This window comes from Podarcis cretensis (genome assembly GCF_951804945.1).
Source record: "Podarcis cretensis genome assembly, chromosome: 6".
Taxonomy (NCBI): Eukaryota; Metazoa; Chordata; class Lepidosauria; order Squamata; family Lacertidae; genus Podarcis; species Podarcis cretensis.
This window is the reverse complement of record NC_137175.1, coordinates 45,397,003-45,423,205: the sequence shown is the minus strand read 5'-3', so window position 1 is coordinate 45,423,205 and position 26,203 is coordinate 45,397,003. Positions and strand designations below refer to the sequence as shown.

Below are 26,203 nucleotides of genomic sequence, written 5' to 3'. Positions count from 1 at the left end.
GCTGGCAGCTTTTCTCTTCCAGGAGTGCTCTATGAAGGCAGCACAGCACAGCAAGAGCTAAAGGGAACAGCCCAGTGCTGTCACATTACTGCATGTAGGAAATATTAGTCAAAAGAAGAGAATGGCATGTTCACACTGATGTTGAATGGAGCAAGCAAAACGAGGTGTGTGTGATCCCTGCTGATGTAGAGGGAACCATTCAAGGGCATGATTATTGATGGAACACTTAACTGGACCACCTTTCTAAATATGTTGGCCAAGTGAATTGACCACTAATGGGAAAAAGCTTCCTCAAAACAAATGACTTCTTGTTTGGTTTTCTTTGCAGCTAGCTAAGGAGAGTGAGCGTCTCCAGGCGATGATGGCCCACCTCCATATGAGACCTTCAGAGCCAAAGCCGTTCAGTCAGCCTGTAAGCAATGCTCAGTTTGTTCCTCACCTTTACGCTCTCACTTTCTTTTCTAATAGGGATTGCCACCTCAAGCCTCAGGCCCATATTGTCCTGCCAGAGTCACTCAGGGCTGAAGCAACCCTGGCTGTGACAACATTTCTAGACTCACAGTAACAGGAACTATTTCCTACGAGTTCCTTTGAGCCACTAGGCTCCTAGTAGATGGCATGATGGTGTGAGGAAGCCAAGGTACATCTACGCTCCATTGAAACTCCTAAACTGATGATTACCAGTTTTCCACCCTTGCGGAATCCTCCCTTTTACTACAACCCAAACATTGTTTGCTTGAGCTTCACTTTCCACAGTCACAGCCATAGAGGGTCATGTAATATCATAATGCCTGCCAGATACTGCCCATGAACCACCAGGTAGCTGTCCCTTCTTTATAATAACAATACTTTTCCTCTATCTGTTTCTCCAAGTCCTCTTTTACACTTGCATTTCTCCATGGCATTTCACAGAGGCATAACTCAAACTGTATAGGCTTAGTAATCTCCTTGAGAGAGGAACCTGTCCTCTTGGACTCTGCGAATTGTCATGCATGTTATTATTTTATTATTTATTACATTTATATACCACCCTTCATCTGAAGATCTCAGCGCGGTTCACAACATGCAAGCATACTGATGGTGCTATAGAAATATAAACAACCATAGGTACCTGTGCTGGCCCTTTCTGCAGGCAGGTAGAATCACTTGTTCTCACAACATCAAGCCAGACTGAGACAACCTCCCAGAGGCAACAGCTCACAGAGCATGCCCAGATAGCCCAAGCTGCTATTGTACACAAGGAGTGAAGCAAGGGGATTGGGATAAGACAGGCTGTGCCCAGGCCATCGTTGCATTCACATTGCGCAGTTTAGAAAGCCAGCTGTGTTGAAAGACCACACTACTTGTGTCAGTCCTGCAAACTGCATAGACATAGGCTGAAAAGTGCTGCTTGGAAGTGCTGAAACAGCACACCAAATTCTGAAATCAAAGCTGATACAAACATACCCTAGTGTCCTCTACCCTGCAGGGTGTGTTACTGGCTCCTTCCTGACCTATTTCCTTATGTGCTGCCTTATTTTAAGGTGTTTGAGACCCACATCTATCTCAGGAAAAGCAGCTGGTGACATCTATGCTCTCTTGAGGTTCTAGTTCACATCTGTGCGTGTGAGACCCTCTTGGAAGAACTTGCATCAATGATAAAAATATGTGTTTCCCCTCTGTGGTTTCTGAAAGTCCCTCCTGTTCATGAGAAGGGAGGTGGCCGTGGTTACAGTTTTGAGGAAGGAAGAGAGAGAAAGTACATGCATATCACTGAATTACATTCTGAACCCCAAGAGCTCACTGACATCTGCAGTGCTTCAATATATGGTTGTATAAGCTGACCTGATTTTTTTTTTACTCATGAAATGATTGCAATCCTCTTTCTTGGCAAGAGATGAAATTTTACATGGATGCTGTTGATCTTCAAAAGATAATGCTTATCTGTCAGTGTTAGAATATGACTATAGATAACGGTACTGATGAACTACTGGGAATTGTGCTGTATCCTGGGACAGCATTGCTCCAATTTGCTAATGAGACACTTGTGGCAATGCCACAATGTTTTTAAAATGAAATCCACAACTACCTGATCACCTTCATGAAATGAGCAGATAATTAATTTCCCCCCAAGTTAACCTGCAGTTTAGACAATCTCATTGGAAGTGGTGTAGCATAGTAGCTAAGAGTGCACACTTTCAGCCAGGAAGCCCTTAGCTCAAATCTTGCCTAAGCCATGAGCTCACTAACGGTCCCCACCTGCGCATGCTTGCTTGCTTCTAAATAAACATTCATAGACTTGGACCATGTTTGGATTTATGCAAGCCACTATCTTGTAATTTCAGCCCCCGTCTGCAGTACAGGTGGTAAATTGTGCTAGCTGTAACTGAAAACCGTTCCTCCTAAAGTTTGGCTTCCCATTTGCTTTGAAAAAAAATGGCTACAGACAAGAATTATGGATTAGTTTTTTTATTAAAAAAACTGAGCAAGGGAGGAATACTTTATATTGTACTAGATGGTCATCTGGTTCTTTCACGTTTCTAACAACTGGCTTTGGTGTAGCTAGTAAAGAGTTTCAGGTTTCATTCACGTTTGCAGAGTATGATCTGATTTCTCATCCACATCGAGCCCTTCCATTGTAGTTGATGAGTCTCAAGTGCTTATCTGAGGTGCCTGTTTCAATCTTTGCTGCTGAATTGATTAGTAGACCCTCAGTGGTGTGCCTCTGCCTTTCACCCAACCTCTATATCTTCATTGATAGAAGTTGAGCAGCCATGTGCTATGTCCATATAGAAAACTGTTGCTTACCCAGACACCTCTCTGTCTCCTGGGTTGATTCTAATAATAGTTTGTCATCCTTTTTGAGCAGCTGAACCTGGTTTCCAGCGCCACTCTCTCCAAGAGCACTTCTGATACCTTCCCTGATGGATTACCTCATCCCCCCACCTCTGCTACTGCACCCATTACTCCATTGCGGCAGGGCCCTTCTGTCATCAGCTCATCCACTTTACACAATGTAGGGCCTATTCGCAGGAGGAACTCAGACAAGTTCTGCACGCCAATCTCCTCAGGTGAGAGCAGCTGGGGAAACTGCAGCTGCAACTTTATGTTTGGGTTGAATTGTGTGTTTCTTAGACTGAATTGTGTGCTACTTTTCTTCATAACTTTCTTTCTTCCCCCTAGAACTTGCGCAGAATCATGAGTTTTACAAAAATGCAGATGTCCGCCCCCCCTTCACATACGCCTCGCTTATCCGGCAGGTGAGAAATTCCTTATTTTGGAGAAATGTACAAGTGTGCCAGAAAGGCCTGGAACAGGCAGCAGTTGTTCACACTCACCTTGAATGTTGCTTGTGACAAGTGGCTCAGGTTGCTAATGGTACATTCTAGACATCGCCTTCTTATGCTGCCTTTGGAAATGGAATTTGAGTCAGTGGCTGGGGTGTAAATCTGGCAATTGGGAAACCTGGATTCATTGTGGTCTTGAGCTATTGTGGTTTTTTTCACCCAACCATGCCTTTCACAGTTAACACTAGACATTCTAGCACTGCAGGTAAATGGATAGGCACATAATTCTCTCTGTAGTTTGTTTTGTGTAGAAGTCAAAGGCCTAGAGACTAAGACTTTAGGCTATATCTACAGCCATCACTGCTGTATCTTGTGACCTCAGTGCTTCTTTGTCCTTTACATGATCATTATTTCCTCAAGAGTTCAAAGCAGCTTAGTTCTATTACAGAGTCTCTGACTTGGTGCTTTTCTGGTCCCCTGGGTGAAAGATACATTAGCTATAAATGGAGTGAGGATGGGGAGTTTTCAGCAACAGAAATGGCAGTGATGGCTTCAACTTGAAACAATAAGATTTTGCCACCCCACTGTTTTCAGGGATTTTATAAACTTGCTCAACAAGGTATTTTTGAAGTCATTACTACAGAATCACCTTGTGGTTAATAACTCAAATCTCCATTTTAAATGAGATGGTTGGGATTTTTTTTGACCAATACCATTTCCTGAATATTAGCCTTAGTGAGGAGAAAAGTAGAATCTGCATGTATCAGTGCTATTTCATGGGTTGTTGGCTGCCACACTTGATATTTGAATTATTTGCACCCTGCCTCATGCATGTAGGAGCAATGTTCACGGTGGGCTTTACAGTGTTTCTGGCTTCCAGAGTATAACATAACTACTAATGTTTCCTGTTGTGTCAGAGTATTAGCAGTAGAGTTTGTCAGGATCAGCCTTAGTGGTCCATAACAACTGAAATCTCTTTTCAGCCTTAGCTTTCAGGCACAGCAGGTGGGACTTTACTGTGTCAGTTTCTTGGATGAACTGCAACCTTCTGTTTCCAGAGCTGCCAACAGCATATCTTTGACAAAGAATAAATTCCCTGGGGAGGATGGCTTCTATTGCTCCCTAGTGGTGCTGTATTGTGTGGGCATTCCCCGCCTTCCAGTTAATTGAAGTAGGCTCTGTAAGTTAGCGTGCAGGCTACGATATTGTTCTGTGGATCTCACCTACACCCTTATTCTCCTTTGGCTAAAAATATGCCTTCATTGTCCATGTAAAAATATACTTTAGAAGAGATGCTAAGATCTGCTTGCTGGCACTGGCCTTTTAAAGCCCTGGCTCCTGGAATTCATTCCTTTTGATTCAGCTCTTTGAGGTTAACCTCCCTGGAGTAGCTGAGATCTAGGAAACTCTTCCAAGAGCAAGCAGTAGTTGGTGTTTTCAGACACAATATCACCTCCATTAACCAGGCCAAAGTATGGGAATGAGTGCCTTTATGCTTATCTTACCTCCCTCCCTCCTACAGCATCACACACCCTTCTGCATGCAGTGTTTTGTTTAAGAACGCTGGATCAGACCAAATGGCTGGGATCAGAGAGGTGCTCCTGGAATACTCACAAAATGGGACATGATAGAGCATTATCTGCTGTTTTTTGCTTTCACCATCTAGTAATCAGAAGTTCACTACCTCTACATTTGAGTTTTGCTTTTAGCTACCATGGTTAATATTCAACACACATAGTATTTGGCATGCTCAGGTTTTATTAGTGGTGTGTATATGTGATTATTCTTTTTGTAATAAATAATTTTATAGGCTTTGTACATACTTATTCCTTAACTTCCAAGTTTTTGGCTGTACCATGGCCAATACCCATTGGTATCCCACCCGTGAATTTGTCTGATCTTTGGAAAGTTCATTTTAAGGGGTTTTTTAAGCCCTTAAACTGGTTAAGGTGTTGCCTTGTAATCTACCACTTATGAACTTCATTGAATCATGCCAAGATCTAGTCTATGTACCTCCATTATGCTCTCTTTTTTATTCACTAATGGTAACCAAGTATGGCACACCCTCCCCTCATGTGGATGCAAATGGTGCCTGAATTATTCTCTGAGTGAAATTAGCAAACAGCAGGCCCAACCAGTTATCTGCTTTCAGTTCAGATAAGAATGAAGAGGGGCTGGAGTGGACCAGTTTCAGGCAGAAATTGTTGATCTTGCTCTACAAAACTGGGATCAGGATTCCAATGTTCAAGTCTAGTTCAGCAAGGAATGTTTTGAGTGCATTCTAGCTAATTTGCCCAGATTTGATCTGGTGCAATTCCTGGTTTGCAGCAATGGTTACTGTGCTTCACTCACTAAATTAATTCAACTTTTATGCATTTTGAAAGTGATACTTTAGCACTGATTTTACTTTCCATCCATTGTAACCTGGAGCACTTCTTTCCAATTAACTGTGAGATGGGTAGAGTAGTCGAAATCAATGGTTTGTCTGAGCTAGTACTTACTAGAGCTTCTAATCAGTCAGGTGTACTATAAGTGAAATAGGGTGTCACTGGATTTGCATAAGGGTATGTCCTGCTAAATGAAAATATCTCAAGACTATTTTAGCATATTCTTCAGTCAGTAATACTAATCTGCAGAGATATGTCATATCTAAAAATGACCAAGCTTTATGCAGCTGGTCATTCACCTAAGTAGAAAAAGAAACAATTTTCATAGAATCTTGCATATCAGGTCCCAGAATCTGTTTCAGAAGTTTCTTTAAGGCCTTAGAGCCTGTTATTACCCATGACTATGCTTCTCTGCACCTGTAGACTTGACTGAAGTAGATCTTTGAGCATGCACAGCAGGGGTGGGGAGCCATTTTCAGCTTGAGAGCTGAATTTCCTTCTGGGCAACTTTCAAGGTCTGTGATGGCCAGTGGTTGGAAGGGCCTGAGGCAACAGTGGGCAAAGCAGTGAATGTGAATGTTACCTTTGAACAGCAGGCTAGTTTCTACACTTCTCTATCTCCAGCCAGATAATAATAATAATAATAATAATAATAATAATACTTATCTAAAAACTTAATAAAAACATCATGCATTAAAAAAGCTCCTCATACAGGACTGCCTTCAGATGTCTTCTAGACAAGCAAAAGTCATTATCGGAGTTCAAAGACGCATTCCCACCAGGCAAAAATACTCAAGGTGGGAATAAGCAAGGCTAGTGAGAACTGTGGCCTGCGGAGGGGTCTGGCTTGGGAGAGTCACAAGGGCACCATTTACATGCACACCCCAGGCCTGAGGTTCTCTGTTCCTCTGCTGCTAAGCTTGCTTCAGTGCATTTAGCCTAAGAGGTAGAGCATTCAAATTATGAGAGTAATGCTTCTGCACCTCCTTTTATATTTGAGGACTAGCTATTCAGTCCATAATATATTTAATTCCTGGCTCTTTTTTTTTTTGCTCTTTTTTTTGCTTTTTTGTCTATAATCTTGCTTTGCAACATATCTGGCTTCTCCTGTATCTTTATTAAAGGCTATGTTTGGGCTGATTCACACATTCATACATATCACTCTCAAAGCCTTATCACTCAGTTACTTGAGTCTCAATTCATGAACTGTCTTTACTAAAAATGCATTGTTTCGGAGTAACCTTGTACAGCTGTACAGCTATACAGCTATTTTTAGTGTTGGATCTGTGGTGGCTGTTTCATGCATGTTGGTCCCCACCTGATGTTGTATTCCTCAAGTGAGAAACATGGATGTCCTCATAATGGTTTGCCTAGTACTGGTGGTAAGAACTTATGGGACTGATGTCTGTGAGTAACTTTTTCTCACCTTTCAATGCAGGCTATCCTTGAGACACCCGACAGGCAGCTAACATTGAATGAAATCTACAATTGGTTCACACGGATGTTTGCCTACTTCAGGAGAAACACAGCTACCTGGAAGGTAAAGCTTAGTCTGGGATTTTAATGCAGCTTTAGTGCTAACACACTTCTTAATATGGAACTGGGTCTCAACTTGGAGGACCTGCTATATAATTTCATGTCCCAAATGTTTTTGGTGGAAGAGGTTCTTAAATAAGTGGGAGCAGGGAGCTCTTGTTAAGCAACTACATGTGTCCATGTTTGACCTGTATCTTGGCTGCATCCTGGTTATGGACATGACACTGGGGATCCTGAAGAAGTTAATGAATTTACTCTGTCAACATTCTGCTAAAAATTCTGCTCTGGAGTGGTACAACAAGGCCACTTCAGAATAGATACTCTGCATGTTCTTCTTTTTAGAATTGGAGAGGAAGGATTATTCATTAGTTTATGACACCAGGCTGCAGACTCATGTTTCAGTTTCCCACTCCACTTAGCATTACACAGAACGTTTGGTGCTTGGATACAGAAAAGGCAGCATCCACAAAGAAATATACACTGCCTTTTGTAATACACTCTATGTACCTAAGGATGGATTCAGATGAAAGAGGTGGCTAAAACAAAGTGTGAGTGACTTGCACGTTCTACTTTCCCTCCTTTTGACTTATTTCTCCTATACCTGTAGTGAGATGTGTAAGTTCCCCATATCTTTGGGAACTTGCCACTGGCAAGGTGGGCAGGTCCCTTCCTTGGATATGACTTGAAGGGCAGGGGGAAGTAGCTGAATGAGTCACTCTTATCTCCTTCACACACACCCATCCTTTTTTGTGCTGCTTTCAGTAATTGTGATGTGACTGTGAGACTGTCAGGGAAAGGAGCTGGGACCAATGGATGCAAGCATTCTGAAAGCAGGGAGTACTAGTAGCGAGGAATATCTAACGTCCCTCCATCTCCATTGCTTTCTTCCTAGGCCCTGTGGTTGTAGCTCACTCTGGTGAGAGAGCTGCGGGTACTCAGCACAATTGACAAATTGAGAATTTAGCTTAAAATGTGTCAAACTGCCTGGGTGGTAAAACAAGCCAGGGAACTATATTCCTTCTCTTAGAAGAATCTGTTTCAGCCCTCTGAGGTGGAGGCAGTGATGTGTGGGTGGGTGACAACAGCATGTGACCAATCTGTTCCGTTATAAGGCTGCAGAAATAGGTCTGTGCTGGCATGCACGTGGCCTGTCTACAGGAAAAGCAGAAGGGAGAGATTCTAGAAATAGAAAATAAGGTTAATGATAACCCGGGGGCTGGTATCTCACTGCATGTGGCAAATAGATGATGCCTTAGCCAAGCTAGCAACGATTCAGACTGGCTTTTCAGAGCATTGGGATGCAGATGGTCTCCTGATAGGGAAGATTGTGTGTGAGCTGCTAATACTCAACTTTCAACCTTGGGGAAGAAGAACATGAGGAGGCAACTTAATCTTTGTAACAGAAAACAATCTTGCACATGAAAAGGGGCTAACAGAAGTGCCACCCAGTCTCTGTCTGGTTCAGATTCCCTATGGGATGTTAGCTGTCAGTTGGTGTCTCTGTTTTCCCATCTGTAAAATGGCACAACACGAAGGGGCCGGTTTCCTCTGTTATATTCACATATATGTAATAATGCAGTAGGCCCATGATCCTAACTGAGGTCTTGATTACTGCTATAATCATAATCTTGATTTGTCTGTCTCGGTCTTTCTCCTTTTCGCTGTAATGTATAACTCTCTAGGCAAATGCCAGTCCATCACTGTAAAGGCATTGTGTGGGAAACAATGGGGAAGGGTCATAGCTTAGTGGTAGAGCATATGCTTTGCATAGAGAAAGTCTCAGATTCAATACTTTTGAGGTAGGGATGAGAGAGCCTTTCACAGAGCCTTTCAGAAACCACTGCCAGCTAGTGAAGTCCATACCGAGCAAGCTGAACCAATAGCTTCACTTGTATAAAGGAGCTTCTTCTTTCAATATTTCTAAACCAGACAATGAGCACACCTCCCCTACTGTGTACTGGCTCTGGATATGCAGGTGTCCATGCTTGCTCTTGGAATCAAGTCCAACTCCCTTTGCTTGTATTTTTTTCCTGAAGAATTCAATTTTAGGAAAAGCATACATCCTTACAATGTGTCTGTGCCCGTGTGTGCTTTCATCATGTGAAGGTGGTCCTGATGCTTGTCCTAATTCAAAGCTTGGCCTATTAGTGTCCACTCTCTCTGAATATACTGACCCATTCCTTGCTCATGTGTTCAGTGAGATCTGGAAAGCAGAAGAAGTAATTCCAGAAGAGATACAAAGTGAGGGAGGGTGAGAGAGAGGATAGAAGGACTATCTCTAGAGTAGAGGGGTGTGTGTTGTGTTCCTGCAGCTGGGCATCTCTGCCTTTCAGCTGGAGGCCTGATAAGATTCTGTCTTCCAGACATGACATAATTCTGCCAGTGTCACATTCAAGCCCTGATACAATCACTCCCTCAGACGGGAAGCCAGAGTCATTGTGTAGCCGTCAAACTCTTGATAACGGCCAAGCAGAGCTTGCTGCCCATTAAGCAAACACAAGTCTGAGACTAGCAAGTTATTTTCTGTGAGTAAAAAGGGGGTTATGGCATCAACCATGTAGGAAGTGAGTGAACTTATTTGGATCAATTCATAGAGAAGTGCTGAAAGTACTAAGTCACCTATAAACGTCCTTGGGGAAGGGTAGCTGTATGTTGTAGTGCATGTGCTTTTCAATGAAGAAGTCCCAAGTTCATGGAATCTTCAGTGAAGTGAAGGAATACCAGAGAGCAGGGCAAGAAAATGCCTCTTCCTCCATTTCTGTTGTGTTGCTTCCCAAGGGAGACTACGCCAGGCTAAAGTATGATGGCTTTGTCCAATGTTGCCTGTGACTGTTCCTGACTACATAGCAGCCTATACCCTAGCTTCTGGGGAACAAACTCGGAGAAAAATTATTTATTTGCTTGCCTGCCTGCCTGCCTGCCTGCTTGCTTGCTTACTTACTATATTTATGTAGCCACCCCATAACAGGCGTTTTCTCGGTGGCTCATAAAGAAAATAAAATACACTATTCAAGTACAACATAAAACAAATTAAATTATTTTCAAAAATTGAAACCGTTAAAAACAATTTTAAACCTCAAATTTAAAACTGAGAGACCAAAATAATGAAGTTTTAAAGACCAGGAAAGATATTCAGCTGGCACCGAAAAGCCCATAAAGATGGCATCGGGTGCACCTGTCCAGGATGGCTATTCCCTAACTGGGGTGCCGGTACTGAAAAGACCCTATCCTAAATACTTGAAAGCAATGCTTTTTTGTCATCCTTCATCTGCTTAATTTGCGAGGCCTTGGCATGTCTGCAAAACTGGCAAACAGGCTGGTTTCAGAAAACCAGTCTTAAAGCCTCAGGCAAAGGGGAAAGAAGTCAAAACTCTTTTTTGTTGCTGCCTCTTCTTTTCTCGTACTGCCTGAACAAGGAAGAAGAAACAGAAGGAAGGTCCTTTGTGCAGCTTGTTGGCTACCTTTTCCTATATATACAAACATACATGTACAAATGTGACACACACCCCAACAAGCATATAAACAAATGATACCAAGATCTGGGCTTGAATCTAAGGACAAAACTACTAGGAAGAGACTACTAGGAAGAGACTGAGTGCCTACTTAAGCATGATAAACATGATAGGTGCTTAGTGCTTGGCACATTTACGTAGATGTTGGTTTTTGCTTTTCTTTGGTGTGCTTTTAAATGCATCTAATCCCTAAAAGAAACAAAGCAGCTGTGGTGCCCATGGCTGATGTCCCACATTATGGCACCCTGGAGAAATTGTGCAGTTGCTCTGGAAGTTGCTCTGGAAAGATGTCAAAATTGCACACAACCTAGTACCGTTATTTGTTCTCGTCCATTTTCCTCCATTTTGTGAGTTTGTGCTAAAATATTGAATTAGATGCATGTGGACTTCCTATGGCTTCGGTGGTCCAGTTCTCCTTGATGTATTGCCATTCCAGTTCTTCTTGCTTAGTTAGGTAGCCCTTGTGGGTGGATGGTTTCCCATGGATGCACAACTCAAAGCACACTAAGAACCACTTTTACATTTTAGCAGTGCAAGACGATTGCATTGGACGTCCAGTGTAGCAAAAACTTGTTATTGTAATCCTAACCTATTGGTATTCTCTTTAAGGTGTTCATATATTCCACCCTCATGCACTGATGTGGGGAGCTGGGCTGTGACCAGCAGCCACATGTTTGGCCATCATGTAAAGTGGTCCTATAAACATAAAGCATCTGCATGCATGAGGGACGATCCTGATTGACCCAGGATCTCAGCGTAAGTGGAGGCACTCTGTGCGCACAGGCTGATGCATGCATAGGACTACTTTACGCATGGGTAGAACATGTGGTGTGAGCCAGCAGCAGGGCCTCCAGCCCAATCGTGCTCCCTGTGAATGTGCAAAGGGTGAGTTATATGAGCCCTGCTTTCGTTAACCCACTTTTTCTCTATATAGACTATAGTGCACACATTCGCCTCTTTGCATCGTTGTCACTGATAGCCCTGCCTGTTTTCCGTTCCCCTCTCTGTGGTGGTCTGCAGCCCTTTCTGTCATTACTGTCCTCTCTTTTACTTAACCCAGAGTTTTCTCTGTTCCCCATCTCAGTTAGCCATTTTTCCTCTCCACACCCCACAGCATATGCTTGCTTGCTCACTCTCTCTTTTCACTGCACAGCAGCAGGTGTCCCTGTTCCCTCCAAGGGTTATGCCCCTTTTTGTTTCTCTCTCCTTTCCACAGGTCTCCTGACACACGGATCTGTTACTTCCCTTTCTCTGTTTCCGCTGCTATTGGTCTCACTTCACCACTATCTCTAGTAATATAATAATAATAATAATTTATTATTTATATCCCGCCCATCTGGCTGGGCCTTCCCAGCCACTCTGGGCGGCTTCCATAAAAACCAAAAATACAGTAAAATCACACGTTAAAAACTTCCCTGAACAGGGCTGCCTTAAGATGTCTTCTGAATGTCAGGTAGTTGTTTATCGCTTTGACATCTGCTGGAAGGGCGTTCCACAGGGTGGGTGCCACTACCGAGAAGGCCCTCTGCCTGGTTCCCTGTAGCTTTGCTTCTCGCAATGAGGGAACCGCCAGAAGGCCCTCGGCGCTGGACCTCAGCGTCCAGGCAGAATGATGGGGGTGGAGACGCTCCTTCAGGTATACTGGACCGAGGCCGTTTAGGGCTTTAAAGGTCAGCACCAACACTTTGAATTGTGCTCGGAAACATACTGGGAGCCAATGTAGGTCTTTCAAGACCGGTGTTATATGGTCTCGGCGGCCGCTCCCAGTACCCTCTTTTTGCACCCTTTCTAGCACAATCCTATAGATGTCTACTCAGAAGTAAATCCCACAGAGTTCAATAGGGCTTACTCCTAGGCAAGGGAGTGTAGGATTGCAGACTGTCCCTTTATACGCTCTGTTTCTACCCCCACCCTTATCTCTTCTTCTGCCTTGCTAAACTCAGCAAGAATACCTAATGCATTCATTTTCTCAGCGGTTCACACATTAAGTGCCTTTCCATATATTATTTGGCAGCAAACATGGGTTAGCAACTAAGTGTTTGTGATAGGGAGTTGGAGCCAATACTAGCTCTCTGCTGTGTTTAGTGATATGATACATGCATTTACAAACAGGTATTTGGCTCATTTGCTCATTACATTTTTAGAGGTATGCTTTTCAACGTGTAAATCTGCCTTGAGGGGGTCTTATAGGCAGGAAACCATTGAACATGGTGATCTGGTTGCAACAGGCTGGTAAAGCTTTGCGGTCGACTTGGCTGTAGAGTTTGATTCTAGGGAAATGAAAATCTATGTAGAATATAATGCAGGTATCTTCCTGGACTTCTCTGCTGGAGGGCCAAAAACAGGCAGGGTAGGTGCTGCAGTTGGCTGACAGCCCTGCTTAGGTTGTGCAGCTCTGTCTAGCAACAGAAGGAATAGAATATCCTAGCTCACTATCTATAAAAGCCCTGGATTTTGTTTGTCATTCATGTCTGGAGCTTCTCTCCCTCCTTTATTTAGTTGCCACTCAGCTGAGGAAAAGGGTCCCTTCATTTCTGGTTAACATAAGCGCTCATGTAACAAATCACTGTAAGCTCTGATTCTAGGGGTTTGCTCGCCACATCATCCGTAGATGGAGACAGATAGTTAACCTATTCAAGTGCAAAATGAGAGACTTGAAAGAATATTCACTCCAGCTTCTTCAAGAATTATATAATCTTAGTCACTAGAGTCTGGAAAACAATTATTAGCTGACACCTAGTCAATTCACCTGCCAGAGGACGAATTTTTCCTACTATGTAATTATTTACAATACAACAAATTTCAGCTATAATAGCTTATGCTATGCTGTAATCGCATTCTCAAAACACCAGATAGGAAAGTGCTTGAGGGAATACAACCGCTGTGAAATTTTCAAGCAGCATGTGATGTCTTTAACTATTATGCCAACAGCACACAGCCTTGTGCTTTTATGTTTTCTTACAGTTTTAGAGTGCAGGTATACGAGAGTGCTTGCTTGCAACTGTACTCTAAGGTCGGTAGGCAGATATATTTGTATACTGCTATATCCAAAGCTATCCCTCTTTTGGACTTCTGTCCTGTCCTTTTCCCTAGTGGGCAAGTTATGGCCGCTTTGAGAAAACACACACACACACACACACACGAAAGTAAATATATTTTGCATAAGATAAATAAAAATGTGTTGGTAACAAAATGAAATATCAGCTCATTCTTCACAGTTATCATGCTACCTGCTTCTTGCATTTCATCACAGGAGTCCCAGGGACACTTGTAAAAGGGATGTTGATTGCACCAGAGATGGAGTACTTCTAGAATTTTCCTGTTCAGAGGACATAAAGTCTTCTGTTTCATAGTTGTGTGGTGCCATTTAAATAATTATATGCAAATTCTTCCTTAATATAGTTGTGGACTATGTGAACTTCAAAATGTCTTCTAGGGTGAGTGGACATGGGGCAGAAGACCAAAAGTGAGCAGGGAACCCACAAAATCTTCAGTACTGTTGAATATGTCCCCAAAAGCCTTAGGGGGAGAATATCCCCCTTCGTGCATTCACCATGGAGAGGAGGTTCCACATGAACAAGAGGCAGTGGAGCTACATTGCATTAGGCATGGGTGTCTGCAGTGCAGAAAGCCATATTTGTAGATCTCTATGCATTCTGCGGAACCCTGACCCATGTCAGAACACAAAGAAGCCTACATGTGTACAGGTCTATATAAGTAGATTTCCCTTTTGCAGACATCAAACATTTGGCTGTGACAAGGAATCTCTGTGACAGCACTGCTGCCCCTTGATCACGTATGAAGGGGGCTTATGTTAGGCAAACAATATGAAATTGCTCAGAAATGGAATATTCAGAGACATCCTTACATGTGGACACATTTGTCTCTTAAGTCACTTACCATAAATTATCTCTTCAGCAAACAGATGAGCTCTCCTCCTTCTCCTCTCCACTACCATCGAAAGAAAATGTTAGCCCTCCAGCTCACAGATAGTCTTTCAAGGCTAAAACCACTATAGCACCCTACCAGGAGCACTAGTTTGCTCCACCTAACATTTTTAGGGGAAAATGTGGCTGGGTTGTAAAATATTTCTGGGTTTGAACATGGAAATTTCTGTTTTTTTAAAAAAAAAATATGGCAGCTGGTTCCCCATAGTAGTATTAGTGCACACAATATCCCCCACTTGACCTGCCTATCTTACCTGCCTGGACTACCCCTGGTTTGAGGTGAATTTTTCAAGATCACTATCATCCTTATTCTACTTAAGGTTCTCTTGGTTTTAAGCAATATGCCATGCTGATTGTCAAAGTAGATAAGGAGCAGTATTTATCCAGGATCACTATACAATGAATACAGTAGGGTGTTTAACACTAGGAAAACCTGGGTTATGTGGAGAAAAATAAGTAAATGGAACAGCAGGTAATTTAAAAAGTGGTGGTCCACCCCCCAAGAGTAACTTAGTATGGTCTTGAAAGAAATCTACTCTGACTGTTATGTCCTTTAGTACCCTGTCATATTAAGTTATATGGCCAAAAGGCTGATTCCCCCTAAGAACGGTAAAGGTTGAAAACACATACAGACATAGAAAGTACACACCAATATATGCATGTGCATGCTTAATGTTCCTCTCTCACACAAACATTTAAAATGATGTTGTCAGAGCTGCCCCTAGGTCCCAGCTCACAGAGGACCAACGCGAGGCTGTCGTTATGTACAAAAGTCTTTATTGAGGTTCAGTTTCCATTTCAAAGCCGCAGCACGCAGCTCTGCGTCTTAAACCCTAGACCGGCGAAGTCCCGTCTGAGTCTCCTCCCCTGCTCCACCTTTTCCGCTGCTTTCTCCTCCTCTGGGTCCTCCTGCCCGCTGGGGCATCCCCCTTTCTGGACTCTTCTGACGCTTAACTCCTCCCCCTGCCTCCGGCGGGCTTTAGGACCCATTTTCATTCCCTTACCAAAAGTGTAGGAGGGAGGAGCCCAGTGGAGGCAGTGCACATGGGCACCATGCTCCCCTCTTTCATTGAGAGTGGATGTCCTTACTTGTCCCATTTCCTCTCTGCCAGGTATTTTCTGGGTTGCAAGACAGAAATAAATCTGTTTATATACTGCTAGAATGGGACGCGGGTGGCGCTGTGGGTTAAACCACAGAGCCTAGGACTTGCCGATCAGAAGGTCGGCGGTTCAAATCCCCGTGACGGGGTGAGCTCCCGTTGTTTGGTCTCTGCTCCTGCCAACCTAGCAGTTCGAAAGCACGTCAAAGTGCAAGTAGATAAATAGGTACCGCTCCGGCAGGAAGGTAAACCGCGTTTCCGTGCACTGCTCTGGTTCGCCAGAAGCAGCTTAGTCATGCTGGCCACATGACCTGGAAGCTCCCTCGGCCAATAAAGCGAGATGAGCGCCGCAACCCCAGAGTTGGCCATGACTGGACCTAATGGTCAGGAGTCCCTTTACCTTATACTGCAAGAAAGGAAACAGTTCACTAAATTTCAGCAAAAATGTTAAGCATGTGCACTGTTCTCCTATTGCAAATGATGTGACCTAAAGTGCTTAACTTTGGCTGGGGTGTGTGTGTGTGCATGCGCACTAGATAGGAATAAAACTGGATTGTATTTTTTTAAAAGCTGCAGCTCTTTTCTCACTTGTTATTTATAGCACAAACTATTTTGTTTCTTCACCTTTTGATCTCTCTTGTTCACTGTGTACTATTAACACCCTTAATTCTTATGAAACATTAGTCATTTAGTGCAAGGTGTTTTCCATTATATTGAACTTTCATAATAGTCTGCAGGCACTTATTTGTAAATCTGGGCTTGTTGCATGAGTGAATACTAACTGCTGTTATTCACCTTCACGTTTTTGATGTTAGTGATTCAAAGATATTTAAAGTACGCCATAGACAAGGTGGATTTGATAGCAGAATTGCAGACGTTTCAGTTACTTGTGAGAAAATGGTTAATTCTAAATTAATTTCTTTGAAGCCTGCCTGGAAATATGTTAGGCCCCGTTTTGTGAGGAAGGCTGGCATCCTGCTCCCAAATCAGTTGTTTTGTTGCTGGTGTTCTGTGCCTCTGTCTGGATGACTGACCATGAATAATGATGTCAGAGAACTGAAATGTGTAATTTCACCATCCCCAGCATGAGATCTGTTGCTTCACAACGTATTGCTGTGCCTGTATTTTAATTCTGTAAGGTTTACAGGTTTTCGTCTATGCTCATCCTCTAAGCCTTCCTCAGCTGCTTTTGTTCATTGGTACAGAGTATCAGCAAGAGTTTGTTTCAGCAACTCCCACTTTCTTGGCAAGGGGGTGTACAAGGCTAATACAATCCTACTATATATTCGTTCTTTTCATTTCATTCTTTGTCTCAAACCTTTGCTCTCATAAAGTCTCCCCGTCTTTCATTCCAGTGTTTTGCACCACTGAATTTTCCTCTGACTTTACCACCTTCATCTCGCCTACTTAACCCTATGGGACCTTCTGAAGACAACTGCATGTGTTGCTCTTTAAAATCTGTGCAGTGAAAAGTGCATGCCTGGCATGTATGAGTGACAACATGTGTATGGGGAGGGGTTGCTCTGCCCAGTGGTGTCCCAATATACATGCTAATAGTAAAAAGACACATTGCCATATTTTGAGTTGCATGCTTGGCTGGATATGCCAATTAAACTCTGTATCCTAAAAAGGGATGTATCAAAGTGAGAGGGTGATGTAAAAACAAAATCTGCTCTCCCTTCTATGTGAACAATTATAAGACTAATTATCTATGTTCTATTTAGATTTTTGTACTTTGGTTAAATGCATCAGCCTTTAAGCAAGTGCCATGGGAACATTTGAGTTTTGGCGTAGGGAATGATTTGAAACAAGACTGTGATTAGATGACCCTTTTATTTTCCTTTCTAAGCAAAGTGTAAGAGCCACAATATTAACCAGAATGGGTGTCTGTGAATAGGTAATTTAAACAAACTGAGGAAGGCTGCAATCATTTCAAGTGCTCTGTAAGTAAGTTTGTGCACCAATCATTGAGTCCCCCTAATGGTTCAGGTGGATTACTACAAGTAAATAAGCTGGGCTTGTGCAAGACACAAATAACTGTAGACAGCATCCCGGACACGTTGCAAATAGGGTCCTATTGAAGAGAATTGGGGAAGGGGATGTGGATGTGGAGATATGCCAAGCTATAGCTGTCACTAAAACTACATGCCCCATAGAAAATGCTATGCCTAAAATGGTTAGGGCAGGAGCCAGAAATCCAAATTTTTGGACTCTCTTTCTAGCCTTTAGAGAGGAAGTGAGGAATGATGTCCATTTCTACATCCTTTATTGATGTTGTGCACACATTAATTGCACCCTTGGCTAATTAGAAATAGATTAGTGCAGACTGAAAATCTCTGCTAAAAAAAAAATCTTACTTTCAAAAATAGCTTTAAAATCTTGTGTTTGCTTCAGTTTGCCATTTAGTCCCATATTTTTCTTTATTGTCTCTGGCAAAATTGAAGAAAATAATGTCACTATAAAAGAGGTATGGGAAGGAACAGAAATTCCAGCACTACGGCTTGTTCCAGTGAAAGTGCATATTACGTTGGTTGTCTCACAAAGAAAGCATTTCATTTTTTAAATGATGGTTTAATCCTTCTGGAGCAATTTGAGGTACTTAGGTAGTAGGAGCTGGGTGAGTGCAAAGTAAATAGGTGCCAAGAGGTATGGCAAGAGGTGCCTGCAAAGAGGCAGGTATGAGGAGGATTTTGTTGGTGTGGCGGCAGCACATGTAACAGGGAGATGCTGAATGGCTGGGGTAGAAGCTGGGGAGAGAAGCTGGGCCAGGGGCATAAAGCAAACATCATTAGAAAAGACAAAGATAAGAAGCAAACAGAGCAGCCAAGCCTGGCATTAAACAAATACTCTGTCAAAACACAAAAGCTGCATTTAAATCATGCAAGGAGGCCTCCCTGGAGCAGGAGACCACAGAAGTAAGGAAAGAGGAAAGACACACTTGGCGACACCCTCCTGCCAGCCACTGGGATGGCCAAGAGACAGTGAATAATCCACATAAAGAGCTAGAAAGCTTAGCGTTTCTTTCTTCAGATGCTGCCAGAAGCACCTTTCATAGATTTTTCCTTCCTGGGATTTCTGTGTGAAGTTATTCCTAGACAGCTTATGAAAATGCAAGTGGGATTTTCAGGAAGAATCTGTGAACATCGCTGCCCATGTAGTGGCCTCATTTGGTCTCCATTTCCTTTCCTGCCCTGTGCATATAAGCAAGTCAATGTCCTGTTGCCAGCTATGGATGGTTAGTGGTACCCATAAAACACTGAATGGGTGCTAAGCAAGCCTGAGTTTGGTTCTGTACGTCTTGATGATCAGAAGAGCAAGCCTTGCTCTTAAATGATTTGGTTTTTAGCCTGTTTTTATTGTTCTGTGGTGCTTAATGTTTTGCTTTATAGTTTCTGCTAGCATTGTACACACACACATACACACAAACACTTGCGCCAAGGTTCTGTTTGGATGAAGAGCAGTTCAGAAAGTTTGTAAATAAAATAAATGATAGAAGCAGTCCACTGGGTAGGGATCAATGTCAAATGGGGAGACCCTTGCAACCAAAATCCATCACTGCCATATTTTGGGGCAGAATGAGGATAATTTCCCAGTCTCATTATGGCCCTCATGAGCCACATGCAGATAACGTTCTCGGGCTTCATCATCTGGCCAATAGCAGCATGGCCACACTAATGAAACAGAGGTAGAATTTTTCCCAGCACAGGTTTGCAAAAGACGTACGTGCTCATCTGCTGATTTCAGCGCCGGAGGGTGTCTGCCTTCAAAGCGGTTTCAGTGGAGACCAAAGAGAAAAGGCCGTCATTTTGTAACAGAAGCAGATGTGGTCTTTCCAACAGTAACCAATCCCATACAGGATTTGCTGTACCAAAAACAAAACAAGAGGCCATAGCATTTTACAGGGAAAGCTTGACCTTATTCTCTTGATTTCTTCATTTGGACTGTCTTTAGAGACGGATTCACTTCCTGCCTGAGATTCCCTTTGTGGAACTCAGCGAGCCATTTAGGCATGCTTTCTCTCTCATGCACACACACACACTTGTGTGATTCCTGTCTGGGGTAAGCCCTGAGGCAGGTCTCTCCTCACAGATGATCAACCACAGAGTCACAGAGCTCATCTGCACCTCACACTGCAGCAGCATCAATGCCACAAAAAGAGAGAGGGTTATAAGGCACTTCAAATGCCATCGTAAAGGTGGTGCAGAAGAAGAAGAAACGCTATTCAGTACTCTGTTCTGAGAGCAGAAAAGCAAATCCCCAAGCCATTTCATCAGGCTGCTATTCAATTCCCTGAAAGTGTTACCAAGTCCAAGCCATGATGCCATGTGAAAACCCTCAAGCTCTTGCAAAGCTTATGCAGAGCTGCCGCAAGCAAACAGTGCCATGTAGAAGGGCCCTTACCTTGATAATTGGCATAGTATTTACCTATTGGAAATGTGTGCCAACATGCCACAAGCATGGCAAGACTGAGCAAGATGCAGTGTTTGGGTTTTTTACTGCTCGTAAGCATGCCTGATATGTGATGACCATTAACCTTACTGTTAGTTGATGTGGTCTTACTGAATGCAGGAAAGAAGTTTCCTCTGTTGCTGAACACTGTTTAGTGATAAGAGTATGCTAGTGATGAACACATTTTCAAGTGGTACATGGGCAACATCAAGCCCCATATAATTCTAGCCTGAACTGCTGTCAGTTATAACAAAAATGGAAACTGAGGCCTTTCTTCTCATGTCTGGAGAACAGGGGCACTAGGAAGGGACAATTGCATTGTCACAAATATTCAGGTGGGTAAATAATAGAAGGAAGTCGATGGGGAGGAGAAATGGGTAGGCTTGAAAAATACTGTAGCCAGTATGGGAAGAAAAAGTCTGATTCATTGAGTTTCCAAGAACTGTAACACTTTCGAAGGTGGGGTTTTTATTCCCCATCTCTCTCTTTTGCCTTGTTGTCTTGGCCAGCTCTTTTGTTTATACGGCCCCCGTTCGACCTTTTAAATTGCTGTTAATGTTTTAGCGTAACGAATTAGTCTCTCATCACGAATCAGGACTCGAAATAAAAAAAAAACCCTCCGAGGCCAACATCCTGAAATTGGGGTCATTCTCATTTGCAAGGCAGAGAATCTGAGAACCTTAATGCAAGGAAATTTATTCAAAGGCAGAGCCCCGACGTGATTAGGCCCTTTGTAATTATAGCTCGGAGAGATTCCACTCCAGCCTCCTGCCTCCCTCATGGATTAGCAAGTGAGTCGGAAAAATACACAGGATTTAATTAGAGGCAAATTAAAATTGGTAATGAAATAGGGGCAGTAGCAAATGGCAGGGAGCTGGAAGGGGGGAAAGGGAGCTAGTATCTCTCGGGGCAACACTGCCTGTGTACGTGCATTTTCTTTATTTTACATTTAGAAATGTAAAGATGGGCAACACAGAATAAAGAGGAAGGATGGGCTGTGTGATGGGAGGGGGGAAGGCTGAGGATTTCCAAGTAGGAGCTGGCATTGGCAATTCATTTCCCAGCACGATATTTAGTTTCCCTCTCCCTCCCTTTTCTCTACATTTAGCCAATAATGAGCAATTACGTAGGCTGGTTTGTGGAAGCCCAGCAACCATTCTCAGTTCACTTCCGTGGGAGGTGAGAACAAGACACACAATCACAAAATGGCTCTTCCATGGAAGCTTTGTTAGCAAGTGTCCCAGAGAATGGAATGGTGTGGTCGCTGTCCTGCTGATCTCAGAATAACAGGACTGAAACATTTTTCATAGCATGCTCTGCTGGAATGTCACACAGTAGCCCTCTCCTTCTGCATTTCTGACCAAGCCTTTTCCCAGCTGCTGCTGGCATTTGTTGATCCCATAAATTGCCCTTGAAGGAGAGGGGCTCATCTTCCGCTCTCACTGCTGGTTTGTGCTGCTGAGGGTACCTCAATGCCAGCTGTGATGTTTCACAGGTATGCGAGCACATCCCTGCTGTTGTGAGGAGGTGGCTGGGACCAATCATGATTAGGATGAGACGACGTGATAACTGATCAGGAGGTGGTGCTGACCCAGGCAACAATCTAGCTGAGTAATACGGCATAGGAGCATGTACAGTAGAGACAATACCCCAAATATCTAGCTATTACCATAAAGAGCAGATGGTTGTCTTCAGAAAATGGTAGACCGAAAGCATCATCCCCCATTACACAGAGAGACAGATTTTCAGGTTATCTGTAGCAGGTTGCTGACTAATCTGTAGGAGACTGGCTGCTAACAGAGGTATCAGCTGGAAGCGTTGCCAAGAGGGCTGTCTAGCAGAAGGTCTTCACGTGTTTCAACATCATTCTTTATCTTCTTTCTGTCCTCCCTGCAGAACGCCGTACGCCACAACCTGAGCCTACACAAGTGCTTCGTCCGAGTGGAGAATGTCAAGGGAGCCGTCTGGACTGTAGATGAACTTGAGTACCAAAAGAGAAGGCCACCAAAGATGACAGGGTGTGTCAGACAGCTTGCCAGGCAGCCTCCATGGAAAGAGGAGTGCTACAGTTGAATATGAGAATGGCTGGGAGTATGCAAAGCTCATCTCATGGGGGGGGGGAGTATATAGGAGGGGAGCAGTGGGGCAGCAGCACATCTTCCAGCAACATGTTTCTCATCTGGGCTGCACACTCAGGGGCAGAATCATGAAAACAACCTGGCTGGTTAGGACCAAAGGTCCACCTGTGTCGTAAACTGTGCCCTGGCAGATGTTACTGAGAAATTTGCACACAAGGCTTGAAGGCAACAGCTGTCCTCTGAATTTGGCAGTATACCATGTCTGAACATACATCATTGCTAATATGTGTAGATAAATACCCAATGAATTTGAAGGGCAGAGGGAAGTTTTTAAAGCTAGTGACAACCACTGGTAAATCTTGTGGCTATGAGTTCTGTAAATGAATTAGTATTTTGTGAAGGAGTAAATATCCCTCTTCAAATGATTGGGATATAATCCCCATCTATTATTCCTGAGGTAAGCTCAGAAGTGGCTGAGAGGCCTGAGTTATTATTTTCATTCCTGCAAGATTTCCCTATGAATTTATTCTTTTCAGAACCGTATTTTAGCTTTTGCTTCACTGATTAATATGTTTATTGCCTGTGCCAGTTTTCAGAACTGAACTTTAACTTTGCACACTGCTCTATGATTATCACATCTGTGTGTGTGTGTTCACTACTGCAAAGATGTACATTTAGAAGTATGCAGTGCATTGGAAATATGGGTTCATGTTCTCTACCTGCAATGAGACAACAACCCTCTTGTCAGCAAACATTATGGTTGAAGAGGCATTCCCTCTTTACTTTACAAAGGTTCATTTGAGGATGGGGCAGTTGTATGGAACTGTCACATAAACATCACTGGCTATTTCCAGCCAAAGGAATAATTTTGTGAAGAGGGATGCGAGACATGTAAAATGACATATTTTCACTTTAACCTTTTTATCAGTAAATATTATTGGGGTACCAATGATAGTCATCCCTTTAAATTTATCCTGTACAAACTTACAGCATGTCTGATAGCTTGCCAGACAACATCCTTGGGAAGAGGAGTACAATCCTGTTCAGCAAGCTGTCAGACACAGTATAAGTTTGTATAGGATTTCCATGTAGTAAGCTCCATTGAACACAAAGGAAAATCTTGAGTAGACAACCATAGAATACTACTGCAAGCATCATAGCAGTATGTAGCAGTAGCATTGCATGCACATAGGAGCATATTTCCACAGCCAAAAACATTCACTTACCACTAGTGGAAGCTGCGCAGGCAACAAACAGGGCACCACTGGTGGTATTCCATTTGTGGTATTAGCTCTAGTAACCATAGAAAACCTGTTAGTGTATTTATGTACACAAACAAGAAATGGGGGAGAGAATAGATTAAAAGAAACCCCTAGCCCTTCAGATTAAAAACTGTTGCAATGTTTGTTCAAGACATGTCTAAAATGAAACAGCACAGACTACAGCAGAGCCTAGGACACAGTTGATAGGGGTGGCTAACCTGTGCTCTTCCAAATGCTGTATTCTTAACTCCCATCAGTCCTAGCTAGTATGGCCAATGGTCAGGGAAGATAAGATTATAGTCCTGTAACCTCTTGAGAATTACTGGTTAGTCACTCCTCATCTAAATATTTAGATTGTAGTAGATGGAGGGGAAATAACATGGGACTGGTTACCATCTTCCAGCCACAGTAGGGCATATTTTCAGACACTGAAGAAAGAACCACCATTATCATTTCCCCATAAGATGTAGTGATGGCCTCCAGCACAGATGGCTTTAAAGGAGGATTAGAGAAATTTATGGAGGATAAACCTGTCAGTGATTACTGGCCACGAGAACTATGTTCTACTCCACTTTTTTGAGGGCAGTATGCCTCTGAATGGCAGCTGCTAAGAATCACAAGCAAAGAAAACACTTTTGCACTCAGGTAACGCTTGCAGGCATCCCATAGGCATCTGATTGGCTACTTTGAGAACAGGATGCTGGACTAGATCAGTCTTTGGTCTGATCCAGCGGGGCTCTTAGGTTCTTAACACTGGCAGCAACTATTGCAGCTGCTCTTCCATAGTGAGTCTATTTTTGCATCTTGTGCTTAGATAAGAATGCTAACAGCTGCTTCTTTTGTTTACAGGAGTCCAACTTTAGTCAAAAACATGATTTCTGGCCTTAGTTATGGAGCACTTAATGCCAGCTACCAGGTATGACCCACCAATGAACAAGTTTTATAGGTAATAATACTCCCATTAGAGAGAGCCATCCCTTGTTGAGAGAGTGCTGTGTTCACAGTTCATGTCCAACAAAGCAAGCTCCCACTCCACTGGTTCCTCATAGCAATGTGAGTATAGAAATAAAATAAAATATAGAAATCAAATGCATAAAAGGTGGTTTTTGTTTTAGCTTTTCTGTTTCTCTTATCTCATGATAGCCAGTGCTCCTTTCCCACAAGATATATTGGAGAACCAGACCAACCTAAGAAATCCCACTCTCCACAGTCATGTGAGAGCCCTCACTCCAAATGGGCCAGAAACCCACTTTACTGTTTGTTGCAGTAGCTCACTAATGTCCTCCTAGGCAATGTAAAGACCAATTGTTTTGGCAATAGTTGTAAGGAGTAAAGGATAGCAAATGGCAGAATATCTAAATAGCCTCGTTCTCCCTCATCACAGCTGAGTGCCTTGCAGGATGTTAGATGAAATTGTCCTTTCAGCCTCCCCTCTCAGTAGGTTGGTAGACTAGGGTGTTGAAGGTCTATGGATAGGGAGAGGGTCCAGATATGGAATAATTGTGCAGGTATCATTAGGATGATTACTGCTGAGGAACCAGTGACCTAGCACTATTTAACAAGTCCCCTAAATTAGACTTCAGAACTTTCTTAACCAATGAAGTGGGTACGCTGAGCTTCCTCAGCACACACAAAAAGCTCACCTTTCTGACATCTGAGTTTCATTCCCATGATTGTTTAAGGAATAAAACCAACACAGGAAAGTTTATTAATGAGATTTTACAAAAGTATTTTAGTTGCTTTTGTTGTTACTTTTGTTCCTTTATTCATTTCATGCTGTGAGATTTAAAAGTGGAACATACATTTCCATTTCTGTACACTGAGCTGTTGTGGAAGAAAACATAGCCAGATGCACTTTAAGTACTTGGGGAAAGTAATTTCTATTTCTCATTACCTATATAGAACTAGAGTTGTTTTGTAAACCTGTCATTTAAAAAAAAATTTAATTTTTTTTTGAGTATTCATTAACTGTATTCCCACCCACAATACACCCACTAAATTGGTCTTTATTTAGGGAATGATATTGTGCTAGGCTATTTTTATTACTTGCATTTTGACTTTTTAGGCAGCCCTGGCTGAGAGCAACTTCCCTCTGCTGAACAGTCCCACCATGATCAACACAAGCTCCACTAGCGGCATGCTACATGTCGGCCATGATGATGTGAGCAGCACTGTGGAACAAGTCAACAGTAATGGCAGCAATAGCCCCAGGCTTTCACCACAGCAGTATAGGTAAGTTCAGACTTGCCTTTTTTTTTCTGTAGGCTTCCTTCCAGGCAAAAATGAATGGGAGCTCTGGTAGCTCCTGCATTTTGGGCTCCCCTAGAAGTGCAATGACAGATACAGTAGTCTTTAAAATGCAGACATCTTCTACATTTCATTAGTGGGTCAGACTGTGCAACTTTTGGAAGACCCCTTTAAGATGCAAATACATGTGCAACTTGAGTTTTGCCCTGCTGCTTGTGTCAGTGGGGGGGGGGGAATAGCCCTGGGGTTCAAAACGGGCTTCTTGGGAATGCTAATGAATTTACACCAGATTTCCAGTTAAAGAATACTTCATTTTCACATCAGAACCCTCCTTCAACACACAGTGGTACAGTACCTTTTGGCAAGGTATAATGTCAGCATCACTGTTGGATAAGAGCCTGAGTGAATACTGCCTTACT

At 42.9% G+C, this 26,203-nt stretch overlaps 1 protein-coding gene across 6 annotated transcripts in view; it reads left to right on the top strand.

The window, feature by feature from the left end:
- FOXP4 (forkhead box P4) overlaps positions 1 to 26,203 on the top strand; it is a 153,521-nt gene that overhangs the window by 115,829 nt on the left and 11,489 nt on the right. For all 6 annotated transcript variants that reach the window (XM_079980874.1, XM_079980873.1, XM_079980875.1 and 3 more), the window contains 7 exons: positions 329 to 412; positions 2,849 to 3,050; positions 3,163 to 3,239; positions 7,092 to 7,193; positions 22,094 to 22,215; positions 24,387 to 24,453; positions 25,603 to 25,769. In XM_079980874.1, the coding sequence (XP_079837000.1) occupies positions 329 to 412; positions 2,849 to 3,050; positions 3,163 to 3,239; positions 7,092 to 7,193; positions 22,094 to 22,215; positions 24,387 to 24,453; positions 25,603 to 25,769 (821 nt within the window). The remainder of the gene's footprint in view (positions 1 to 328; positions 413 to 2,848; positions 3,051 to 3,162; positions 3,240 to 7,091; positions 7,194 to 22,093; positions 22,216 to 24,386; positions 24,454 to 25,602; positions 25,770 to 26,203) is intronic.